The sequence below is a fragment of the Phascolarctos cinereus genome, unplaced genomic scaffold, assembly GCF_003287225.1.
Source record: "Phascolarctos cinereus isolate Bilbo 61053 unplaced genomic scaffold, phaCin_HiC Scaffold_4;HRSCAF=312, whole genome shotgun sequence".
Lineage (NCBI taxonomy): Eukaryota > Metazoa > Chordata > Mammalia > Diprotodontia > Phascolarctidae > Phascolarctos > Phascolarctos cinereus.
In genome coordinates this window covers 586,571,120-586,595,336 of record NW_027555847.1, presented here as the reverse complement: position 1 = coordinate 586,595,336, position 24,217 = coordinate 586,571,120, and the positions used below count along the sequence as shown (strand labels likewise).

At 37.6% G+C, this 24,217-nt stretch overlaps 1 protein-coding gene and 1 long non-coding RNA gene across 5 annotated transcripts in view; one reads left to right on the top strand and one right to left on the bottom strand.

Annotated features, from left to right (window-relative positions):
- Window positions 1-24,217, top strand: part of LOC110195742 (uncharacterized) — a 64,929-nt gene that overhangs the window by 7,955 nt on the left and 32,757 nt on the right. The window contains exon 2 of one of the 2 annotated variants that reach the window (XR_013486286.1): window positions 19,990-20,072. The exons of the other annotated variant lie outside the window; for it this stretch is intronic. This is a non-coding gene — a long non-coding RNA (uncharacterized LOC110195742). The remainder of the gene's footprint in view (window positions 1-19,989; window positions 20,073-24,217) is intronic. 2 annotated transcript variants of the gene reach the window in all.
- ESRP1 (epithelial splicing regulatory protein 1) overlaps window positions 12,229-24,217 on the bottom strand; it is a 105,174-nt gene continuing 93,185 nt past the window's right edge. For all 3 annotated transcript variants that reach the window (XM_020968608.2, XM_020968618.2, XM_020968628.2), the window contains one exon: window positions 12,229-13,858. Coding sequence is in view for 1 of the 3 variants with exons in the window: in XM_020968628.2 (XP_020824287.1) it covers window positions 13,852-13,858 (7 nt within the window). In the remaining 2 variants the exon portion in view is untranslated. The remainder of the gene's footprint in view (window positions 13,859-24,217) is intronic.

Genomic DNA, 24,217 nt, shown 5'->3' with positions numbered 1-24,217 from the left:
TTTCTCTTCTTTTTCCTGTTCAGAAGAAAGTGAGTTTCTAATGACACTATTCCACCTCTTCCTTCTTGTTTGTATAGTCTTCTATTTGTGTACCTAAATTGTTGTTCAGTCCTTTCAGTCATGTCTGACTCTTCATGACCCCATTTAGGGTTTTCTTGGCAAAGATACTAAAGTGCTTTGCCATTTTACAGATGAGGAAAATGAGGCAAACAGGGTTAAGTGACTTGTCCAGGGTCACACAGATATTAAGTGTCTGAAACCACATTTGAACTCATGAAGATGAGTCTTCTTGACTTTGGGCCTGATGCTTTATTGACTGTGCCACCTAGCTGCCTCAGATGATATGAGATAATTTCTCCTACCCCTTGCTCCCAGCAGGGCTGGGAGCTGTGTATGAGCCCCTGCTTCATGCCAGAGGTCAGAGCCATGCTTATGCTTGCTTCTGTATCTTCTCCCCGTTCAGCCCACATCCCCAGACCTCGGACCCCAACTTGTGCTGTACTGTGCCATCCCTAACTGCAGGTCACCCCTCATCAGTCCTTCATGGATCTGTGACCCAGCGTTAGGTAGTGAATGACAGAGCTATTAGTTCTTGACTACTGCTCTCTATACACAGTCAGGCCCTCCATCCTCACACCACTTTGCATCTGGCACCTCTTGCTCTGGTGCACAACATGGCGACAGGTAGGCTTACATTTAGAGCCCCTGGAAATTTTTGAAGAGATAGGACATAACTAAGCCTATTGGGGAAAACACTTGACCTGTAATTTCATTGATATAGGGAACTCCTCTACTAATACAAGTCAGTACCTTCTCCGCAATGTACAGTCTTAGAGTGGCTTAGGACACTAAGAATTTAAGTGATTTGTTCAGGGGTCACACTGTCAGTATATGTTAGAGGCAGGACTTGACCTCAGATATTCCTGGCTAAGGCCAGATGTCTATCCACTACCCCGTGCTGCCTCTCAGCTAGGTCTCTGCATAATCAGTTCAATTCAACAAATATTTATTAGGCACCTACTACATACATGGAAGACACTGTTCTAGGCACTGATCATAAAAAGACAAAAATTGCACGGGCTTGCTCTTAAGGAGATTACATTTTACTGAGGGGATACATCATGCACATAGATAAGATAGTTAACTAGGAAGGAGGGAGCGTTTACCAGTTAGAGGTATGGAGAAGGTAGAGGTCAGGTAAGGATTTAGAATCTGAGATGAGCTTAGAAGAAAGACCAGGATTCTCAAAGGTAAAGAGGAAGAGGGAATACATTCCAGGCATAGGAAATGGCTTGGATCTAGTGACAGAATTCCCTCACACAGAGACAGCCCACCCCTTCCCTGCCCTGAACCCCTGCAAATGCTACCCTGGGTTCAAAACACAATGTGGGTGTCACTTTCCATTCAAAACTATAGTTTGTGAACCCTCATTGATTTGTTTCTTTGACCAGGCATCAAGAAAACATAGTTCAGAATAAAGGACATTTAAATATCTTCATAATATAAATAAAGAGGAAGATTATGCCGGTTGAATATAGTTATCAGAAGGAACTACCTCACCCTGATCTCAAGGCCTGAGCAGGTTGGAACCAGTTGGTACAGGTCTTGTGATTTCTCTGGGCACCCCACCACCCTCACCCCCACCTTGCAGCACATGGAGCCTGCTGTTCTAATCAGATGTCACCACTCCTGGAGCCTACCCAGCCTTTTCTGGGGACTTTTGGTTGTTATGCAAAACAACTTTTGTAAAAGCTTTCCCAGGCTGTACCTTCCATGAGACTTCCTCCCTATTGAAGAGGATTTAGATCCTACCCTCTCTGCCCCTCCTGGGAACTGCAGTATTTCGAGGCTATGTGGTGTCCCAAATTGCAATTCTCTTGCCTTGATTAAAGACTCATGGTTGCTTTTGGTAGCCCTCTTTATTTCAGGTTGACAGCCCTTACATCCAGTATCCACATGTTACTTACAATACAAGTACGTGAGAGTTTTACTTCTTTATTTAAATCAGTTTTATTGCTATCTTTTATCTTTATATTGCCTAAATTTCCCAGTAGACCCCTCCTCTCCTTCTACTCCAAAAGCAGTACTTATAACAAAAGAAAAAAAGAGGGGAGAAAAAGTCAAGTAAAACTGACCAGTATATTAAAAAAGCTGACATATGCAATGTTCCACAATAATCATCCCCCATTTCTACAAAGAAGTTGGGGGGAGGAGGGTTCTTTTCTTATCTCTTCTTTGGGGCCAAGCTTGTTCATTATATTTTCACAATATTCATTTTTTAAAAAATTATTTGTTTATCTTTCCATTGTGTATATTGCTTTCTTGGTTTTGCATATATCACTTTGTATCAGTTCATGTAAACTTCTTATGCTTATCTATAGTTATTAATCATTTCGTATAGAACAGTAATGTTCTGTTACATTTATGTAACATATCTTGTTTAGCCATTCCCTAGTTGATGAGCATATACTTTGTTTCCACTTTTTGGCTACTACAAAAAGTAGTGCTATAAATATTTTGGTGTATATGGGACTTTCTTTTTTGTCATTGACCTTCTTGGAGTATATGGTTAGCATTGAAATCTGAGTCAAAGTTTATGGACATTTTAGTCCCTTTCTTTGCTTTCCAAAATAGTTGTATTGATTCATAGCTCCACTAAAAGTACACTAAAATGCTTGACTTCCCAAAACCCTTCCAACATTGACAATTCCTATCTTTTCTAACCTTAACCTATTTAATGAGTATGAAGTGAAATCTCAAAGTTGTTTTGGTTTGTATTCCTTTTATTATCTGTAATATATAGAATTCTTTCATATTGTTGTTAAAAGGTTTGCAGTGCTTCTTTTGATAATTGTTCATATATTTTGACCACTTATATATTGGGGAATGGGTTTTGGTCTCATATCACGTTCATTTACGACAATGTGTTTAGCCATTCCCCAATTGATGGGCATCTATTTTGTTTCCAATTCTTGGCTATCACAAAAAGTGCTGCTATAAATATTTTGGAGTATATGGGGACTTTTTTCTTATCGATGGCTGCCTTGGGGTATAAGCCAAGTAATGCAGCCTCTGGTTCAAAAGGTATGGACATTTTAGTCACTTTATTTGCATAATTCCAAATTGCTTTCCAAATTGGTTATACTCTTTCACAGCTCCACCAACAAAGTGTGTGCCTATCTTCTCACGTACCCTCCAACAATGACTGGTGTCATTTTTGCTCATTTTTGCCAATTTGCAAGGCATGAGGTGAACCTTCAGAGTTGCTTTGATTTGCACTTTTCTTATTAATAGTAATTTGGTAATTTTTTCATATGGTTGTGAATACCTTACAACTCTTTTGAGTCGTATCCTTCGACTATTTATCTATTGGGAAATAGCGATTAATTGTGTGTGTGTGTGTCTGTGTGTGTATGTGTGTACACTTATTACTTGTTTATATATCTTGACTTCCAAACCTTTATTGGAAAATGCTGATGCAAAGATTTTTTTCTCCACTCAACCACTTCTCTTCTTATCCATAAAAGTCTTTTATGCATAGATTTGGTCATATCCTCTAATTCAAAATCACCAGTGGCCTTATGTAGGAAGTAACATTTGATCTGAGCCTTGAAGGAAGCTAGGTGTTCTGGGAGGCAGAGGTAAGGAGGAAGAGCACAGGCTGTACAAAGTTATGGAGAGGAGATGAACCTTGTGTTGGAGGAATAATGAGTAAGGCTCCAGCATAGTCATGACTACAGGAAAGAGAGTAATATGTAATGCAATACTTGTCATAAAGGAATTTCCTCTGCCGCACTTCCCTGTCCTCCACCTATCTAAAGAGGCCACAGGCCAGTTTAGTATTGGCCAGAATCCACAGACTAGTTTTAAGAAAGCAAAGCAACAAATGATCATCATTCAACATTTTCCAGCTTGTCCATACCCTACAACTGCTGGCTAGTAGGTGTCACTAACAAGCTCTTTGAAACAAGTCATTTGTTTCTAGAAAGGTTTTAAAGATAATAATAATCACAACTCGCATTTATCTAGGGTTTTAAAGTTTCCAAAGTGCTTTCCTCACAATGCAATGACATAAGTGAACCATGCAAAGTTGGTAAAATCCTTTTTTAAAAAATTATTTAAAATGTATTTATTTTTAGTTTTCAACATTCACTTTTATAAGATTTTGAGGGGCAGCTAGGTGGATAGAGCACCAGCCCTGGATTCAGGAGGACCTGAGTTCAAATGCGTCCTCAGACACATAACACTAGCTGTGTGACCCTAGGCAAGTCACTTAACCCCAACTGTCTTACCCCCCCCAAATAAATATAAGATTTTGAGTTCTAAATTTTCCCCTTCCTTCCTCTCTCCCCTCCCCAAGATGGTATGCAATCTGATATAGGCTATACATGAACAATTATATTAAACATATTTACACATTAGTCATGTTGTGAAAGAAGAATCAGAACAAAAGGGAAAAACCACAAGAAAGAAAAAAAGCAAAACAAAAAAAGAGAGAGAAATAGTATGCTTTGATTTTCGTTCAGACTCCATCGTTCTTTTTCTGGATGTGGATAGCATTTTCCATCACGAGTCTTTTGTAATGGAATACTACTGTGCTATAAGAAATGCTGTGTTTGATGAATACAGAGAAGCATGGAACGAGTTATATGAATTGATGCAAAGTGAAGTAGGCAGAGCCAAGAAAACAATATACACAGTAAATATAATAATTTAAATGGAAAGAATAATGACACACCAGAAAAATTAAAAGTACAAGCATACCCTAGAGATATTGTACATTCAGTTCCAGAGCACTGCAATAAAGCAAATATTGCAATAAAGCTAATCACATGACAATTTATTTTTTGTTTCCCAGTGCATATAAAAGTTATGTTTACACTATACTGTAGTCTATTAGGTGTGCAATAGTATTATGTCTAAAAAAATGTACATACTTTAATTAAAAATGCTTTGTAACTAAAAAATGCTAACCGTCATCTGAGTTTTTAGCGAGTTGTAATCTTTTTGCTGGTGGAGGATCTTACCTTGATGTTGATGGCTGCTGACTGAGCAGGGTGGTGGTTGTTGAAGGTTGGGGCAGCTGTGGCAATTTCTTAAAACAAGACAACAATGAATTTTGTCTCATTGATTGACTCTTCCTTTCACTAAAGATTTCTCTATAGAATATGATACTATTTGGTAGCATTTTACTCATAGTAGAACCTATTTCAAAATTGGAGTGAATCCTCTTAAACCTACCACTGCTTTATCAACTAAGTTTATTTACTATTCCTCAATATTGTCATGCCTTAAGGAATAGGGAGGCCCAAAGGGGTGGGGGGGAGTATCAGGTAGGTGGAGCAGTCAGAAAACACACATTTATCAATTAAGTTTGCTATCTTATATGGGCATTGTTTGTGGTGCCCCAAAACAATTACAACAGTAACTTTTAAAGGTCACTCATCACACATCACCATAACAGATATAATAATAAAGAAAAAGTTTGAAATATTGTAAAAATTACCAAAATGTGACACAGACACAATGTGAGCACATGCTGTTGGAAAAATGGTGCCAATAGACTTGCTTAATGCAGGATTGCCAAAAACCTTCAATTTGTTGGGAAAAAAAAGCAATATTTGCAAAGTGCAGTAAAGCAAAGCTCAGTATAATGAAGTATACCTATAAATGTAACACAATTATAACAATCAAATGAGACTCAAATGAAGACATATGGGAACCTACCCAACCTACCTACCATGGGAATCATGCCCAACCTACCCTTTCATGAAGGTGGGAAGTCCACAGATATTACACAGAACATGTTTTTGAATTTGCTTGATGTATCAGTCAGTTGTGCTGACTTTTTTTTACCTCTCAAAAAAAATACCATTTGTCATATGGGATGACTCTCAAGGAGGCTGTGGGGAAGGAATACATTTGATACCAGAGTGATGTAAGAAACAAAATCATCAATAAAAAAGTTTTAAAATATAATATTCTGGCAAGTAGTATGAAAGATGAATTGGAGTGGGGTGAGTACCAACTAAAATCCTATCTTCTACAGGAAGCTTTTTGTAGCCTCTCTGAATTCTAGTGCCTTCCCCATCTTAATTATTTTTTTATTTTGTTTTATACTAGCTTGTTTGTATGTATTTGTTTGCTTATTGTTTCCCCCATTAGATTATGAGCTCTTTGAGGGCAGGAGCTGTCTTTTGCCTCTTTTTGTATCCCCAGCAGTTAGCACAGTGCCTAGTACATAGTAGGCATTTAATAAATGTTTATTGATGGACTGGCTATTGCAATAGACCAAGTAGGTAGTAATGAGGGCCTGTACTAGGGTACCTATGGTGGGAGTAGAGGGTAGGGGGATGGGGACTGGCTCTTTGATTTCATTGGCATAAGAAACTCAGATGAGGAAATTCTCTCTATTAATGCAAGTCAGCACCTTCTCTGGAACTTATAGTCTTAGGTACTTAGAGCACTGAGAGGTTGTAACTCTTCCTGGGTCACTCAGACAGTAGGTGTCACAGGCAGATATTCCTGTTTCCAAAGTTCGTACTTAATCCACTATACCATACCTTTCAGAGAGAGGAAAAATTCAAAATGTCTTTGGGGGATGGAAGACAGGATATAAGAAGTTCTCCTCCACCTTTTGAATCCAAATAGAACCTCAAGATTACAAACACAAGAGGCTGAGTGAATGGTAGGACTACAGAAAAAAATAGGAAGAGCAGCTTAGCAAGAAAAGATAATGTAGTTTTGGACATGTTGAGTTTAAAATGCCAGTGGAGCATCCAGGTGGTAATATCTTCTAGACAGCTAAAGATGTGGGTCTAAAATATATATATATATATATATATATATATATATATATATACACATACATACACACACACACACACACACACACAGACAGCCTATATCAGATTGTGTGTCATCTTGGGAAGGATGGTGGGGAGGAAGGGAGAGAAAAATTTTAAACTCAAAAGCATATGGAAGTGATTGTTGATAAATCAAAATAAATTAATAAAAAAAAATGGGGCAGGAAAAAAAAAGATGTGTGTCTAAACCTCAAATAAAGGTCAGAACCAGAGATATAGTTGCCATTTTCAGTAGCATGCCATTGTTAAGATAAATCTAGGGCAAAATATCATCCTTAAGGAGATGAAATTGAGTCTCCAGTGCTCTTATCCAACCTCCCATTTGGGCCTATTTCATTTATCATCATACCAATTAGTTTCTTCCCTTCAGTACAGCAGTAATGAATTGGCATTGGACTAAACATCAGGGAATCCAAATTCTTGTCTCTGATCTGCCATTAATTAGGTAAGTAACCTTGGGTGAAACATTTAGCTTTCCTGGGCCTCACTTCCTTAACCTGCAAAATAATAGGTTAGAATCTAGTCCGTATTATCTATCCTATGCCATATCAGTTACAGAATTGTTCAGCTAAAAGGGAACTCCTAGATTATCTAGTGCCCAGTAAGTGGCAGGTAAGGATCCAAATTGAAACGCCTAAGTATAGTAAAGACAAATAAATACCAAATATTACTTGACCCTGTGCTGTTGAACATTTTTAATTGTAGTTAGATAAAAGTATAGATGACATGCTTAACAAATTTGTAGATGATACAAAACTGGAAGAATCAGGATCCCAAAAGATCTCAACAGACTAGAACATTGGATGGAATCTATTTCGCTTATTTCCTTGATGTAGATGCTTCCAAAACTGTAGCTCACAATGTCTTCTCACCTGGTGCAACTATTCTATTTTCTCCCAAAAACTACTCATAAGAGTTATACTCAAACGTGCTGGGGGGGGCTCCTTCTGATTCTTTGCTATTGAATAGATAACAGTGGAGGATATGGGATGTCTTTTGGCTATCCCTCACTCCCTCTACATGTATGTTTACTTCCTTTTCTGAGTGTCATAAGATGAAGCTTAATAGGGTTAGACATAGCGCTCACACATGGGTTGAAGAAAATCAGGAACAAGATAAAGAAAATTCAGCTAGACGACAGATGATCTGAAAATGACGTGCAAATTTAGGGAACTGCAATGCCAGTGTTTCAAGTGTGCTGTGCCAGCCAAAGAAGCTGATGTGATCCTGGGTTACATTAGAAGAGGCATAGAATTTAGGACAAGAGAGGTAATAGCTCTGCTGTCCTCTGCATTGACCAGACTACATCTGTAGGATGGTATTGAGTTGTGGGCACCACATTTTAGAAACCAGTAAGCTGGTGGCAAGAATCCTGCCCCAAGAGGAGTAATGATTGAAAGAAGTGAGGGCATTTAACCTGGAGAAAAGACTCATAGGGGAGACATTACAGCCTTATTCAGCTTCATAGATCATAGATTGGTAGCTTGAAAGGACTTCAGAGATATCTACTGTGCTACTACCCCTACTTTACAGGTGAAGAAATAGATGATCAGAATTGTTAAGTGATTTGCCCAAGGTCATGCAGGTAGTTAGAAGTAAGATGTTAGCTAAGGAAAAAAAAAAGATGTTAGCTCAGGTTCTCTGACACCAAAATTAATGCTTTTCTCTAGGCACTATGTGCCTCTTGATTATTTGAAGGGATCTCATGTGTAAGAGATTCAATTTAAACTGCTTTTCCCCAGAAGGCAGAACTAGGAACAATGAGTAGAAATGGCAAAGGCAAGTTTAGGTTCTGTGTGAAGAAAAACTAAGAATTAGGGTGATCCACAAATGAAATAGTGGTCAGTTCCTCCTCACTGGAGATCTTCACACAAAGGACTGAATGGCCACTTCTCAGGTATGTTGTAGAAGGAATTCTTGTTCTAGTTATAGGTAGGATTAGATAGCCTCAGAGGTTCCTTCCAACATTTTTTACCCAGAAAGTTGCCATTTTGATTTGTCCATTTTTTTACTTCAATGCCCAGGTGAAAATGACCTCTTACTAACCAGTACTCTTGCATTAGTCCAGGCATGAGGTGATGAGGGCCTGCACCAGGGTGATGACAGCATCAGAAGAGAGAAAGGGCAAATGTGAGAAATGTTATGAAGGTAAAATCAACTGGCATTAGCAAAGATTGGTTATGGGGAGGGGTGGTGGTGAGAGAATGATGAATTGAGGATACCACCTAGTTTGTGAGCCTATGGACCCAGGAAGGTGTTGATACCCTCCACACTAATAGGGAAATTAGGAAGAAGAGAGAGTTTTTTTTTTTTAAAAAGATAATTTTGTTTTGGATGTGTTGAATTAAAGATGTCTGTAGGGTATCCAGTTTGAAATGAATAATAGGCAAATGGAGACAGGAGACTAGAGATCAGCAAAGAGATTAAAGCTAGATAAGTAGACTCAAGACACATTAGGATAGAGATGATAATTTAATTCATGGAAAATTGTGAGATCACCAAGTAATGTAGTACAGAGGGAGAAGAGAAGAGGGCCCAGAGTAGAACCCTGTGGGAAACCAGAATTAGCAGGTATCACTTGGATAAGGATCCTGTAAAGGAGAATGAGAAGGAGCAGTCAGATATTTAGGAGGAGAACCTGGAGAGAGAGTTTTCTGAAAAATTAGAAGAGAGTTTTCAAGGAGAGGAGGGTGAATGACAATGTCAGTTATGGTCATGGTGATTTATAGAAAGACATTAATAAGCTAGACAGTGTCTAGAATGGGGCAGTCAGGATATGAAGGTCTTGAAATCCATGACATATGAGGATTTGTTGAAGGAAGCAGGCATGTTTAGTCTGAAAGAGAAGATTCAGGAAAAGGAATACGATGGCTATTTTTAGGCATTTTTTTCTATACTTTCCAGCAACCAAAATGTCCACATACAAAAGAAACAATAACCTTATAGCAGCTCCATAGGTAACCCTTGAAATTACAGAATGATGATGATGATGATGGCCAACATTTATATAGAGCCTACTTTGTACCAGGCACTATACAAAGCAATTTACAACTGTAATTTCATTTGATCCCCACAACAACCCTGGGAGTAGATGCTGTTATAATACCCATTTTATAGATGAGGAAACTGGGGCAAACAGGGATTAAATGACAATGCCCAGGGTCACATAGCCAGTAGATGTCTGAGGCCACATTTGAACTTAGGTCTTCCTGACTTCAAGCCGAAGATAGAATACAAAAGTTGATAAGAACTAATCAAAACTAACAGGCAAGATCTAGAGTTGTTTTGCTGGGAGCCATGTTGATTTGAAGAGAGACACTGCTGAGAGCTGATTGGCTGGCAGAAGGAAAGACTGCCCTGTATTCTGAGGGGAAAACTCACAGGGTTTTGCTTATGCTGCTCTTTCCTGCTACTTAGGTTCCCCAAAGGAAGAAAGAGGGGATTTGCATTGTCTGAGTGAGAGGAGACATGGCATGACCAAGAGCTGATTGAACAAAGCAGAATCCTCTTCTGTTTGAAGAATTGGCTGGGGCAAGGCTGCATGACCCTTTCACTGTCTACAGCTTGTGAGGGAGAAACTGCCCGGCATTTTAGAAATGACCTGAGAGAGATTAGCAGTTCTATGGCTTATGGGGACTGTTTTAAATGGAGGAGTATAACTGTTTCTCAGCACCCTGTGATGGTTGGTTGTGTGTTAAAAGAATTTGTCTCTACTTTAATGGTCTAAGAATGACAAAGAACTCTTTGCTCAGCAGGATCTACAGGCTAGCAGACAGCAGAGGAAGTTTTGCCTGGCAAGTCAGGATTCTGCAGATTATACTCTAAACAGCCCCAGGACATCAAGGCCTGCCATTCAGAGTTGAGTTGCCTCAGCCACATGTATTTGCCTATTTATCTGCTTCCCCCCTAGGTTTCTGAGGGTCTATGTCCACGCTTCTGCATGTGTGTATTAGTGGTAGACTGTGACCCAGGCTTATAGGTGGACTGTTATATTTTGATTATTCTAATTCTTGCATTCTATTGAATATGATCATCCCTCCTCTTGCCTCTTATTGAGTAAATTATGACTATTGTTGCTTTTGCCTTAATGCTGAAGTAACTATTTTATGTTTGAGTTAACGGTGTCTAAAATATTTATAGAGGCCCTTTTTGTCACAAAAAATTGTATAGAAGGTAGATGTCCATTGATTTGGGAATGGCCAAACAAATTGTGGCATAGGAATGTAATGAAATATTATTGTGCAGTAAAATGGCAAATACAGTGAATACCCAGCAACACAGACTTAGATATACTGAAGCAAAGGAAAGTAGATAGGGCCAAGAAAATATACACAATGACTACAATGGAAATGGAAAGAAAAACCACCATAAAACAATCAGAAAAGAATGTTGAAAATTACAAAGAACAAGTCAGATTCCCAAAGAAGGGATCTGAAAAGACACCTCTTTTCTCTCCTTTGCAGACATGAGCAGTTTATGGGTATGGAACATTGTATATATTGTCTTATTTTGGGGATGTAGTGATCAGTTTTGCATATTTTTCCTCTTCTCTTTTTAAAAAATTTTTTAAAAGTTCTTTGTTGTAATGAATATACCTTAGAGAATTATTTGGGCTTCCTCTCTAGGAAGGAGGAGCGAATAGATATAGATGAAATTTTAGGCAACATAAAAACCAAAGATGTCAATAAAAATTAATTTTGAAAAAGTTAATGTTATGATAGTTATCATGACAACTAATGAGAAGCATACCAGTGAGGGGCTTGGGAGCCATAGTGTGTAAGAGTATATCCTTTTCTTCTCACATACACATTAAGGTTACCCTGAGGCCCTGAGCAAATTGGAGTAATAGCCACATAGTTATGTCCAGTCCTCATCCTCTGGGAAAAAACCCCAGACCTGCTGGTGTGAGGGCAAGTTAAGACGAGAGCCAGCCCAGGAAAAAAAGATCAGAGGTGATTGTTAGGCCACACACTAGTTGGAAATTTTCTAATATTAATCTTTAAAGATTCTAAAATCCAGTAGGTACTGTATTTTTTTTTAACTTTAGAGAACAGGATACATTGTATTAGATATTGAGTTGGGAATGGGACCCACTTTTTTCACTTTTAACCAGCATTTATTGAGAACCTACTGTGTGCAAAGCACATTGCTAGGTAAAGTGGGGGCGATAAATCAAGATGAAAAAGGAAATGTCTGCTTTTAAGGAGTCACATTTTATAAGACTTTATGAAAGCTCAAGAGCAGTCTTATAGGAGAGAGGAAAACAAAATTCAAATCTCCAGAGATTTTATTTTGCCTTCTTTCAGCACTCTATTCTTCCAGTAACAAAATGAGAATTAAAAACAACAACAATGCACAAACATTGAGATTAGTCAGGAAGGAGAGTTTTATTATCAAATGTCAACATCTACAAAAAACAACACATCAATACATACATTAGTGTTAGTCTAACTGTTTACCTTGTAAGGCTTTCAAAGCTTTGGGTAGATAGTACCTTAAGGCATCTCAAGTATTAAGAATTCTCTTTTCTGATCTTAAGTGCCAGTAGTCACTAGTTTTCACCTAAATTATGAACTTCCTCTTCCTAATGAAGTTAAAGGTTGGCCATCTCTGGTTGGCTGACGAGGGGAATTGTTTGGCTCTCCATTCAAGGTATATGATGATCAAAAATAATGCAAAGTAAGTAAAAATAGCAGCCACTAGCAGCCACATATGTTTGCATTCAAGCAAAGGGCAGAGGAGTTACTTAATGAAATATGTGCAATTAGTTTACTCAAACCTGGTTTCTTCTTTGGAGTTAGGTGATGCAACTGTACTACCTAACTGAACTACAGTGTCTAATATTGCACTTTTGTAGCATAAACACAGCTAAACACAGAGTGCTAACCACCACTGACCCCTTCAGGCACTGTTCATATACTGTATCAGTGTTGTTTTTAAATCTCCTGTCTCAGTCTAGCACAGTGATTATAGTTCTATGTCTGAGCAAGTTATAATTGTCAAAGAAGCTGTTTAAGAGAAGACAAACATTTTATGGCTATTTAGTATATACAAGCATTCATTTCAGTTACAATTTATTGCTTCCTAGAATATAACATTCAAATGTTTCTACATTTTCAGCGTTAAAATCTACAATATGTTTTTGATTGAAGTCCAAAACAGTCAGTAATGAAAAACAGTACAGATATAAAATATCCCATCTAAAGCCATGATATCCAGCTACTGGTCAAACAGGAACCAAGTACTGTAGCTATTCGCTTTTTGGTCTTCTGAGTGTTTTGGCCACTGGTTCGATATAATTTATAAGGTGTACTTATTTTCAAAGAAGCTACCTTTTAGTAGTTGTTGTCATACGTTTTCTTAAGAGCTCCTCCACATATTCCCTAAGCCTGCGGTGGCAGGTGGGGTGGGAGAAGAGAATCATTTCAGTGTTTGGACTGTAAGGCAGCATGGCAAAGAATTCAGGAAAAATTCAACTTATGCTTTTCTCCATTCATAATTTGCTTCTTTATTTAGTGGAAGGAGTAGAAATGAAGGGGTAGGAAAGTTCTTAGAGAAGAGTAGAAAAAAAGCAAAAAAATTAAATAAGACCTCCAAATCATTACTGATGTTTGGAGATGGTAGATTATGTTTTGTTTCTCTTTTTGCTGTTAAGATCCTAAAATTTCCATGTGGACAACACTTGAGATATCACAGAATGTAAATCTCTGACTAAAGGGAATAGGGACTTCAGATATCAAATTCACATTTTAAATGTCAATCTGTGATCAGCACAGAGCCAGGAGAGCTATATGCTGCTTGCAAAGGCAATAACAACTATAAGATTTGGCTTTATTGGCTCAAGTTTTCACTCCACCAAAACGTAGGGCCCCTTGTCCCTGTCAAATTGTGTTGCTGAGAATACTGCAGCCTAAATGTAAAACTCTCTCTGAAGTTTCCAGGAGTCCTCTGGTTTCTGAGGGTTTTCAGGCCCACGTTAAATCTCTCAAACACTGTAAAAAGGAAGGAAGAAAAAAATGAATATATTTTGGCTTTGAATCTTCTAAGATCTTGTAAGATCAGAACCAACTTCTGATTTCAGTTTGTAAACATATTATACATATAGCAAAATTACTGTTTCTTCATATGATAGAGCCTTGCATAAATGACATGAGTGGTACAGACACAAAGTGTTTAATGAGTAATAATGACAGAAATTTAAAATAATTTAAATTCAATTTTCAGAAGAGGCTTAAACATATATGTATGATGTAGTACATTAAATAGAGCACTGGGCCTGGAGTCAGAAGTCCAGCCTCAGACAATAGCTGTGACCCTGGGCAAGTCACTTAACCTATTTACCTCAGTTTCTTCAACTGTATAATGTGTATAATAATAGCACCTACCTCCTAGGGTTGTTGTAAAGAACAAAATAGATATTTGTAAAGTGCTTAGCACAGTACCTGGCAGAGTAAACATTATGTAAATGTTAGCTACTTTTATTATTATTATTATTATTAATTATTATTATATGCAAATATCAAAGAACCAAAAAAATCTATTTTAAGAAGCTTGAAATATATTTTACTAAAAACAACCCAACTATCCCCAAGAATTCAAAATGAAAACAAATTTGAATAGCTTATACTTTCACATTTAAAAGAAAGTAAAATGACAAAATGAGTTGACGTAGATATAAACAGTGCTTTAGGGCTGAATTATGGTCTCTGGCTAGCTTTCAAGATTACTCTGTTGTTGTTCAGTCCTTTTCAGTCATATCTGACTCTTCATGACCCTGTTTGGGGTTTTCTTGGCAAAGATACTGCAGTGGTTTGCCATTTCCTTCTCCAGTTCATTTTAAAGATGAGGAAACTGAGGCAAATAGGATTAAGTGACTTGTCCAGGGTCACATAGCTAGTAAGTGTGTAAGGTCAGATTTGAATCTTTGAATCTTTCTGACTGCAGGCCTGGCATTCCATCTACTGCGTCACCTTTCGAGATTATGGATTCCATATAAAATTTGCTTTAAAAATCAATTTTAGTGAGGCAGCTAGGTGGTGCAGGGGAGAGAGCACTGAGGGAGATCTGAGTTCAAATACAGCCTCAGACCAGACACTTGACACTTACGAGCTGGGTGACCCTTGGCAAGTCACTTAAGCCCGTTACCTAGCCAAAAAAAAAAAAATCAAAAAAATCAATTTTAGAATAATTATTAGACTTATTAAAAACAGGTGTTTAAGATATAAAATGTAATAATAATAATGATAATGATAGCTAACATTTATATAGTGCCTCCTATGCGCCAGGCACTACAGTAAGTGCTTTACAAATTATCCCATTAGATAGTCACAACTAGCCTGAGAGATAGGTGCTATTATTATCTTCATTTTGCAGTTGAGAAGACTGAGGCATACATATGTTAAGTAACTTGTCCAAGGTCATATAACTAGCCAGTGTCAGGCCACGTTTAAACTCAGATCCTTCTACCTGTAAGCCCAGTGTTCCCTCCACTGGGTCACCAAACTGCCTTGCGTGAAGTGATATATTAAGTGATCATAAATAGGCATTTATCCTAAGGCAGTCTGATAGTCAATAGACAGTCCACTTATAAAAATACACAGAGGAAATGAATGAGCTACATGATCTATGAACCTTTTTAGTTAAGTATGACTTTAAAAATATGGGACTGACTGGTGAGGGGTGGCAGGGCGAAACTGACAACTTCAGGTGCAAACAGCAACTTCAGTCCAGTAGTAATTATAGAATATACACTGAGCAAGTGTATTAACCAATTAACCAGGCAAGTTTTTAACAAATTTCAGCTCTTCATGGGATATTGTAAGTGATACTGTCTACATCATCATTTACTCATGGGTAGGTCAATAATCTATCAAAATGGTTCGTCTTGGTTAAATTAATTTAACAGGTACTGGGAAGCAAAGAATTGTTATTTTCATTTCTTTGCTATGGGTGAGATTTTCTACTCTGAGATAAGGGGAGGTTAAGTGAGATCTAGAGGACAACTGTTTACATTTCACATTATCCAAATGAATGAATAAGCATGAAGAAAATGATTCGGCTGCTTAAGTTAGATTAACTCTGAATCTCGTTCCATTTGGTAGACGTTTTTGTCCAGCAGACAAATCATAGTTATAAATCTGTTTTTTCTAATGTCTCTGAAGGGAGATAAGGCAACTACTCACAATGAAAAATAAGGATGAACAGCTTAAGCTATGTTTGAGGCTACTTTCAATACTCTCAAATTAATTACTCTGAAAATAGGGATGCCATTCTTACATGTTTTCTTAAGTCTGCTGCCTGCACATATATGACCAGCATCATTATAAACATTCCATCCTAGTAATTCTGGTAAATTTGTTCTAGGAATTTTACCCTAATCACATTTTTTTTCTGTGTCTTTTTAAAAAATTAATAGTTCCTTTTAAAAAATCATTGGGAACCACTAGGTGGCTCAGTGCTTACAACAGTGGCCTTGAAGTCAGGAGGATGTGGGTTCAAATTCAGCCTCGGGACACTTGACACTTAACTAGCTGTGTGACCCTGGACAAGTCACTTAACCCCATTGCCTAGCCAAAAAAAAAAAGAAAAACCATTGGCACTTCCTAATAGTTCCCACCCATACCTTGGAAAGAACTCATCCTTATAAGAAAGCAATTAAGCAAAAATAAACACATTGGCCTTGTTGGGCAACATATATTTTATCCTTCTCATTATTCTCAAGCTTGTATTTTGAAAACTGACAAAATGCTAAATTCAAATCAACTTATTTAAGACTGGGATCAAAATTGTTTTGAATAAAGAAAACACATTAAAATGCCCAAGCATTGCTAAGTCACTAGTATTTCACTACACAAAAAGGAAGGCACAAGAGGGAGTCCACTGAAGCTTTCTGCTTGTGAAGAGTTGCATAGGGAAATACTGGAGGAACTGAGTCTACAAAGTAATGACAGAAGCACATGGGAAAAAAATATCACCTCTATCTATCCTTAGTTGCCAGTCTCCTAATGGCTCTAAATGTCTCTCCGTGTCCATTCCATCCTCCCCTCAGCTGCCAGGGATATTCCTAAAGCCCATGTCTGACCATGCTACTCTGTTGCTCAAGAGCCTACTGTGGCTCCCTACTGGATATAGGGTAAAATATAAATTTCTCAGTTTGGGATTTAACACCCCTTATCATCAGCCTCTCTCCTACCTTTTCCAGGGTTATTTCATTATTCCCCTTCAACTCAAACATCCTAGCCAAAGTGGTCTGCTTGCTGGTGCATCTCTTATCAGTACTGACACTGTTTCCTATGCCGGGAATACAATTCCTTCCTTGCCTCCATTCCCTAGAAGCCATCTTTTCAAAGTTCAGCTCAAGCGCCACTTCTTTCAGAAACTTTTTGTTAATCACCGCTGTTAACCTCCTTCTTCCTCCCTCAAATAACCTAGTGTAGAGATTGTATTTACTTATAAAAGCATATGATTGTTTCCCAGTAGAATAGAGATTCCTTGAAGAGACATTGTTTTGTTTCACTTTACATCCATGTCATCTGAAAGTGGTAGGCACTTAATAAGTGCTTGATTTAAAATGCAGTTCTGTTTGAGGTCTATTTCCTAATTATTGTCCTGAGGGTACCTCCTTGGAGAACTTTTTGAACACTAAATGTAACAGAGGGCACAACATGGAACCAAGAAATACTATTAACAAAGACTGTCAAAAAGTAACTACCCCAAATTCATTTGAACTAGAGTTGCAAAGGACTAACACTGGAGCTCACTTCTAATCTAATAAACTAACCTAGATCTTAATACTTATCTGAGAGCTATGAGTTAGTTTTTACCCACTCAAGTGTGGATTAAAATGGGAAGGTACATAGAGCTTTCTAAAGGTAGTCTTGATAGCTGATATTTATGAGAAACCTGTTAGGAAAGCTTATTAGAGATGATGAAAGAATTCCCAAGAAAATTACCAAGAAAAAAATTGAGAGCTCCATAAAGACATGTTTCAATGAGACTCAAAATTTGACCAATTAGAGAACATTACATAAATAAACTGCCTACGTTGAGGCTTGATCAGAACCAACCAAAAGATATAATTTTTTTGTTCCTGTACCTATTTAAAAGAAGGATTTTGTTTTTTTCAGGTTGCTTGCCCAACCCTATGAACAACATTTTTTCCTTTTTTTAAAAATTAGGGTCAAATACCCAAGACACAAAATTTCAGAACAATGCATTTCATGTTTTGTTTTAATGTTGAAATAAACAAAAAGTGATCCCATGATAAAGAATAATTTGCTTCTTGAACAGTTCAATGGTTCTAATGACAGAGTAAATTGTATGTTAATTATAGAGGAAAAAGTAGAATATTTTTCTCTTCATTCTCCCAATAAAACAGCTACACATTGTTTTAAATTTCCAAAGTTGGAATGATTTTCTCCTGCACAGTTTCTTTAACAGATGAAGAACAGAATTTTGCCTTGATTGCCTGGACTGTTACACAAAGCTTATAACCATCCAATACAATACATATGAACTTCAGCTAATACTTTTCTGCCTTAGTGATTCACTGGTTCTTTTTCTTCATTTATACAATATAAAACCAATGGACTCATAGCCTTTAAAACTCACATCTGGGACCTTCCTATAGTATATTTGAACTGCCTTTTTTTTTCCCCCTGCCAGAACGTCAGGCACCAAGGATAAAAAGAAAAAAGCAAAAACCATTTTCTGCTCATATGAGGAATATATGTATAAATGTATAAAAGGATCAGTGAATATAAGGTAATTTGAAGAGCTAAAGAAGACTGACAACTGGATGGGTTAGGAGAAGCAGAAGAGGATTTGCATAGGAGGCGTTACCTGTGGTGAGCCTTAAAAGATGCTAAGGATTCTGAGAGAGAAGAGAGTAGAGTATATTCCAGACATGGAGGGGATCCTGTGAAAAAGCAAAGAAAGGAAAGAGGGAAGGTGGATTTCAGGGAACAGCAAGCTGTCCCATGTAACTCAGACATAGAGGGTACAAAGGGAAATAATCTGAAGGTACTTATCAAGACAAGTTGGAGCCAAATTGGGGGAATCTGAAATATTAGGCTGAAAACTTTGTATTTTATGATAGAGGCAATAGTCACTGAAGACTTTGAATACAGAAGGAATATGTCAGACCTGTGCCTTAGGAGGAATCTATAACTTACTCAGTAATTATATTTATGAAAAATGTGAGGTTTTGTTTTATTCTAATGGAAGCATAACTCATTTTTATGATTCACTTTTTTATTTTCCATAACAGTCACAGATTCCACAATCTAGAAGAATGCTTGTATTTGAAGCTGTTTCTTTATGTCCTATACTTTACAACATCCCTTTTTAAAAAAAAATCTTTAGTTTTTAACATTCACTTTTATAAGATTTTGAGTTCTAAATTTTCTCCCTTTCTCCCCTCCCTAAGACAGCATACAATCTGATATAGGCTATACATGTATAAACATATTGAACATATTTCCACATTAGTCATATACTTTATAACATTCTTAAAAGAATTCTATTAAAGTCAGCCTTTTGTAGACGGCTGAGAATTTTACAGCTAACATCATTTTCTCTCAAGTGCTCTGCTTGGTTTCAACTCCCTAAACATCATTATCAAGTCCCCATGCCAGGTATCCTCTGTTATCCCCTCCACCCCCCTTTCAGCTTCCTTTTGTATAAGATCTTCCCTCGTTAGAGTGTAAGCTCCTTGAGGGCAGGGGCTGTCTTTTTCTTATTTGTATCCCCAGCAATTAGCAGAGTGCCTAGCACTCAGTAGGTACTTAAATATGTTTATTGACTGTTGTCTAAGAGGGCAGTGTTGGCCTTTGGAGCAGGTTAGCCTGCTCAACAAGTTAGCCAGTGTCATTCAGCAGTTATGAAGAGTCCTATGTTGCCAGTCTCCAGTGTGCATTAGAACCAAAAGGACTAGAACGTACTAATTCACCATCAGCATATCAAGTACTGTGATCTAAAATCATCAGGAAGTGCTGTCAATACCAGTCTCTCTCTCTGTCACACTCACACACACACACACACACACACACACACACACACACACACACACGCGCACCCTTTCCAACAATACAAGAAATTTCAGAAGGTTGAAAATGTTTTTCAGATGTCCAGTTTCATCTGTAATCCTGGGCCCAAAGAATGAGTTGCCAGGAAAATGATTTTTACTCAACATTTTGGAAAGCAATGGTAAGACTTTTTTTTTTAAAGGCAGTTGGGGTTAAGTGACTTGCCCAGGGTCACATAACTAGTAAGTGTCAAGTGTTTGGTCTGAGGCTGGATTTGAACTCAGGTCCTCCTGACTTCAGGGCTGGTACTCTATGCACTGTGCCACCTAGCTGCCCCTGACATTTCTTTACTTATATGGGGTTTCACAGGGCTCATACTGGAAAAAATATTTTCCCTCTATTAGTCTTGTATTAGAAACATTAAATTTTTTAGCAGATGTTTTATGGACTCTCAAGGCTTTATACATCCTTAGAGAAGTATTGAAGTGATATATATGGTGGATAAATGCTAGACTTGGAGTCAGGAAGACCTGAACTTGAATCCTGCCTTGGACACTTAAAAGCTATGTAATGCTGGGTAAGTCTTTTATAACCTCTCAAGCCTCAGGTTTTTCATATAAAATGGTTGTTGTAAAGATAACACATATAAAGTGCTTTGGAAGCCTTAAATCATTATGCAGATGTTAGCAAGAGAAACCTAAACTCTATTTTTGACCAACACATATAGATGGAACCAATTAATGCATTTGATCCTAATTTATAAAAGAGGCCAAAAGTATGATTTGGAAAAAGCCTTGGAGAAGTAACCTAGGAATCTAATTTACTGTAGGAGACCAGACCCAAGGAATCTGTATAAATTATCATAATTTAATTCATTTTAGGTTCCTACTTAAACTGACTTTTAATTACTCATGGTGCATTTCTATGTAAAAGTAGATGAATTAATTCTAGTTTTCCAACTAACTGCCTCACCTACATATGTTGTAATGATACACAATTGTTCTCTGGAGGATTATTTGAGGAGGGGGACAAGGATGTCACAGGAGGAAAAAGTATGAATGGAATGGGTGCTGCATGGCACAGGTAAGAATACTTTGAAGTAGGGCAGTTAGGTGGTGCAATAGGACAGCTGGGTGGCACAGGGCTGGGAGTTAGGAAGACTAACCTTTTAAATCTGGCCTCAGACACTTCCTAGCTGTATGACTCTGAAAAGTCACCTACCCCTTTTTGCCACAGTTTCCATATCTATAAAATGAGCTGGAGAAGGAAATGGCAAACCACTACAGTATCTTTGCCAAGAAAACCCTAAATGGGATCACAAACTGAAAAACAAATCCACCATAACATACTTGAAGTATAAAACCACCTGGTTAACTAAATTGGATAGAACATAGGACCAGTGAGGTAAATTCTAGGATTTGACTCCTCTGTTTTAATTCACTGAGGCAGTGTTAGCATCCTGACAAAGCTGTCCTTGGAAGGAAGGACTGAGTTCAAGAGCCACATCTGATACATATTGCTGATGTGACCCTAGAGAAGTCATGCAATGTCTTGGTTCTCTAGATAATTCTTTTAGTGTACAAGTTGTCTAGATGGTGCCAACCTGCACTGATAGAAGGAATTTCCCCATTAAAAGTTCCCTATACCTATGAAATCATTGTTCCAGTCCCCATTCCTTTCAACTGTAGCAATTATAAAAACAGCTTTACATTAGCACTAGACTAGACCAGACTTTGTGTCCTCCTCAGTTCTGGGTTTCTAGAATCCTAGCTCAAAGTATATGTCCTTCTAAAAATGAGTGGAAGTTTTATATAATTTTGCCTAATAAAAATAATAATTATAGCTCAGATTTACGTAGTACTTTAAAGTTTGCAAACTGGTTTACATACACTGTCCCACTTGATCCTAACAACCATGTGATGTTGGTGCTATTATCATCCTATTTTACAGATGAGAAAATTGAGGTTCAGACAGTGTGATTTGCCTAGGGACACAGTGAATTTTCCATGGAACAGGCAGTCTTCCTGACTCTATCCACTATGCCATAACTTTTTTATGTGAAGCTACGATTTCCTGTGATGCTACATGAATGTCTATCAGTCATGGAACATCAACATCTCAAAAAAACTAAAATGACAACCAAAAGGGCTGAGGAAAGATAATGATGATGGTCATAAGCAGGCTGCAGCATGTTACCAGTGACTCATATGCAAGAAACAGAATAAAGGATATGAGCCCTTCATCCCACTACCTCCTTCTGAAACCATTGTCCTCTCCTCCCCTTCTCAATGCCACTCACCACCCACTCCTTAAGCCCTTGACATTTAGCACTGATTTCCACCAATCTATTGAAAGACTTCTCTGGAAGGTTACTAATAACCTTATCTCTAAATCTATTGACCTTTCCCCGTCCTCATTCTCCATGACTTCTTCCTACACCATATGGCAGAGGAATTCAATCTCACCTTTTTTTTTTTTTAAATACCCTCTCCTCCTCTGGCTATTGTGACACCACACTCTTATGGTTTTTTTTTAATTGCTTATTACTTTTCCTTTGTTTCTTATTGGCTTTTCATCTTTCCATCTCTATTTAACAAGAGTGTTTCATAAGGTTCAATTATAGACCCATTTTTTCTTCAGTATTTACATTTTGTGCCTTGGTGATCTCATGGATTCAACATAAATGACTTCCAAATCTCTACATCTTCAATCTTTCTCTGGAGTTCCAGTCACATATTTCCAAATATCTGTTGAATATGTCTACCTGAATATCTTGGCCCCTCAAGCCAAACATATCTAAAATTGAACTCATTTTTTGCTTTGCTCACCCCCACCCAATATGTTCTGCCCCTAAAACTCCTTTTAACAGCACCTACATTTATCCCAGTTTCCCAGGCTTATAACCTTAGAACATAGATGCTTTTCCCTCACTCTGTACATCCAATTCAATTTCCGCATCTTGTCATGAATCCCTTAGCCTCATAGCCTTCCCTCCCTCTTCTGGTCTCTCTCTCAAAAATAGACACAGCTCTTCTTTTCTACTGTTATTCCTACCATTTACATTCAGTCTCTCATCTCCTCTTGCCTAGACTACTATTCTAGTCTCTTAACTGGTCCTTCTTGCCTTCACAGTCATTTTTGTTCCACAGTGCTTCCCAAGTCATCTTCCTAATCATGTTATGATTATGGTCATCGCTTGTTAAAAACTTTTGATGACTACTGATTACCAGTCAAGAAGTATAAACCCCTGTCTCTTGAGACCTTCCATGACCTATCCCCAGCTTCCCTGTCCAAACTTATTTTATGCTTCTCCCAATTTCCTATATTTCATAGTCTGGACAAACTGGAATATTATTCATTCCTATTCCCCTAACCCCATATTCCTGACATTCCCTTCCCTTTTATCATTTAACATTGTTCTTATAATTCACAGAGTCTAGAATATACTCTTCTCCCATAGATTCCTTTCTTCCTTTTATGGTCCAACTAAGGTACCACTTACTCTGTGAAGACTTCACTAATCTGCTTCCCTTTCTAAAAGTGATTTTCCCTCTTCAGTTTCTCAGAACATTCTCTCCAGCTGTCTGTCCTTCACTTAAATATATCACATTTTATCTTGTATCATATTTTTGAGTCATTGTTATAGCCTCTGTGCTAGGCTGAGCTCCTTGACATTAGGGACATATTCTTCAGTTTTTATTTTTTTATCATGTAACACAGTACCTAGCACACAATAGGAGTGAAATAAACGATGGCTGAAATCAAGGATACATATTGCCAGGGAAGAAAGTTCTGAATTAGCAGTGAGCTTAAATGGTACAAGATAGTAAAAGACCCAGAGAGAACGTTTTCAGTATCTTATGTAGATCTTTTGTAGAGGATTTACAAGGAAATAAGGATAAGAATTACTCAGGATAAGAGAGTACGGCACTCTACCCCGTAGTAATAAAAGAATATTCACACCAGTAAAATCCTAGATCCTGGCAAGTATTGATACAAATAAAGAAGAATAACTTCTGCATTATTCTGGTCTGTTTCCTATTTATAAAGAGTAAGTAGATTAATTTGGACTCATCATTTTGGTACAAAGCTTTACTATTGCTAAATATTCCAAAATGTAAGTTAGAAAGATTCATAGGATCACATTTTGTTTTCTTTTTATTTTATTTTGTTTTATTTTTTTAATTTAAGCTAGGCAATGGGGTTAAGTGACTTGCCCAGGGTCACACAGCTAGTAAGTGTTATGTGTCTGAGGTCGGATTGGAACTCCTGAATCCAGGGCCGGTGCTCTATCCACTGCGCCACCTAGCTGCCCCCGTAGGATCA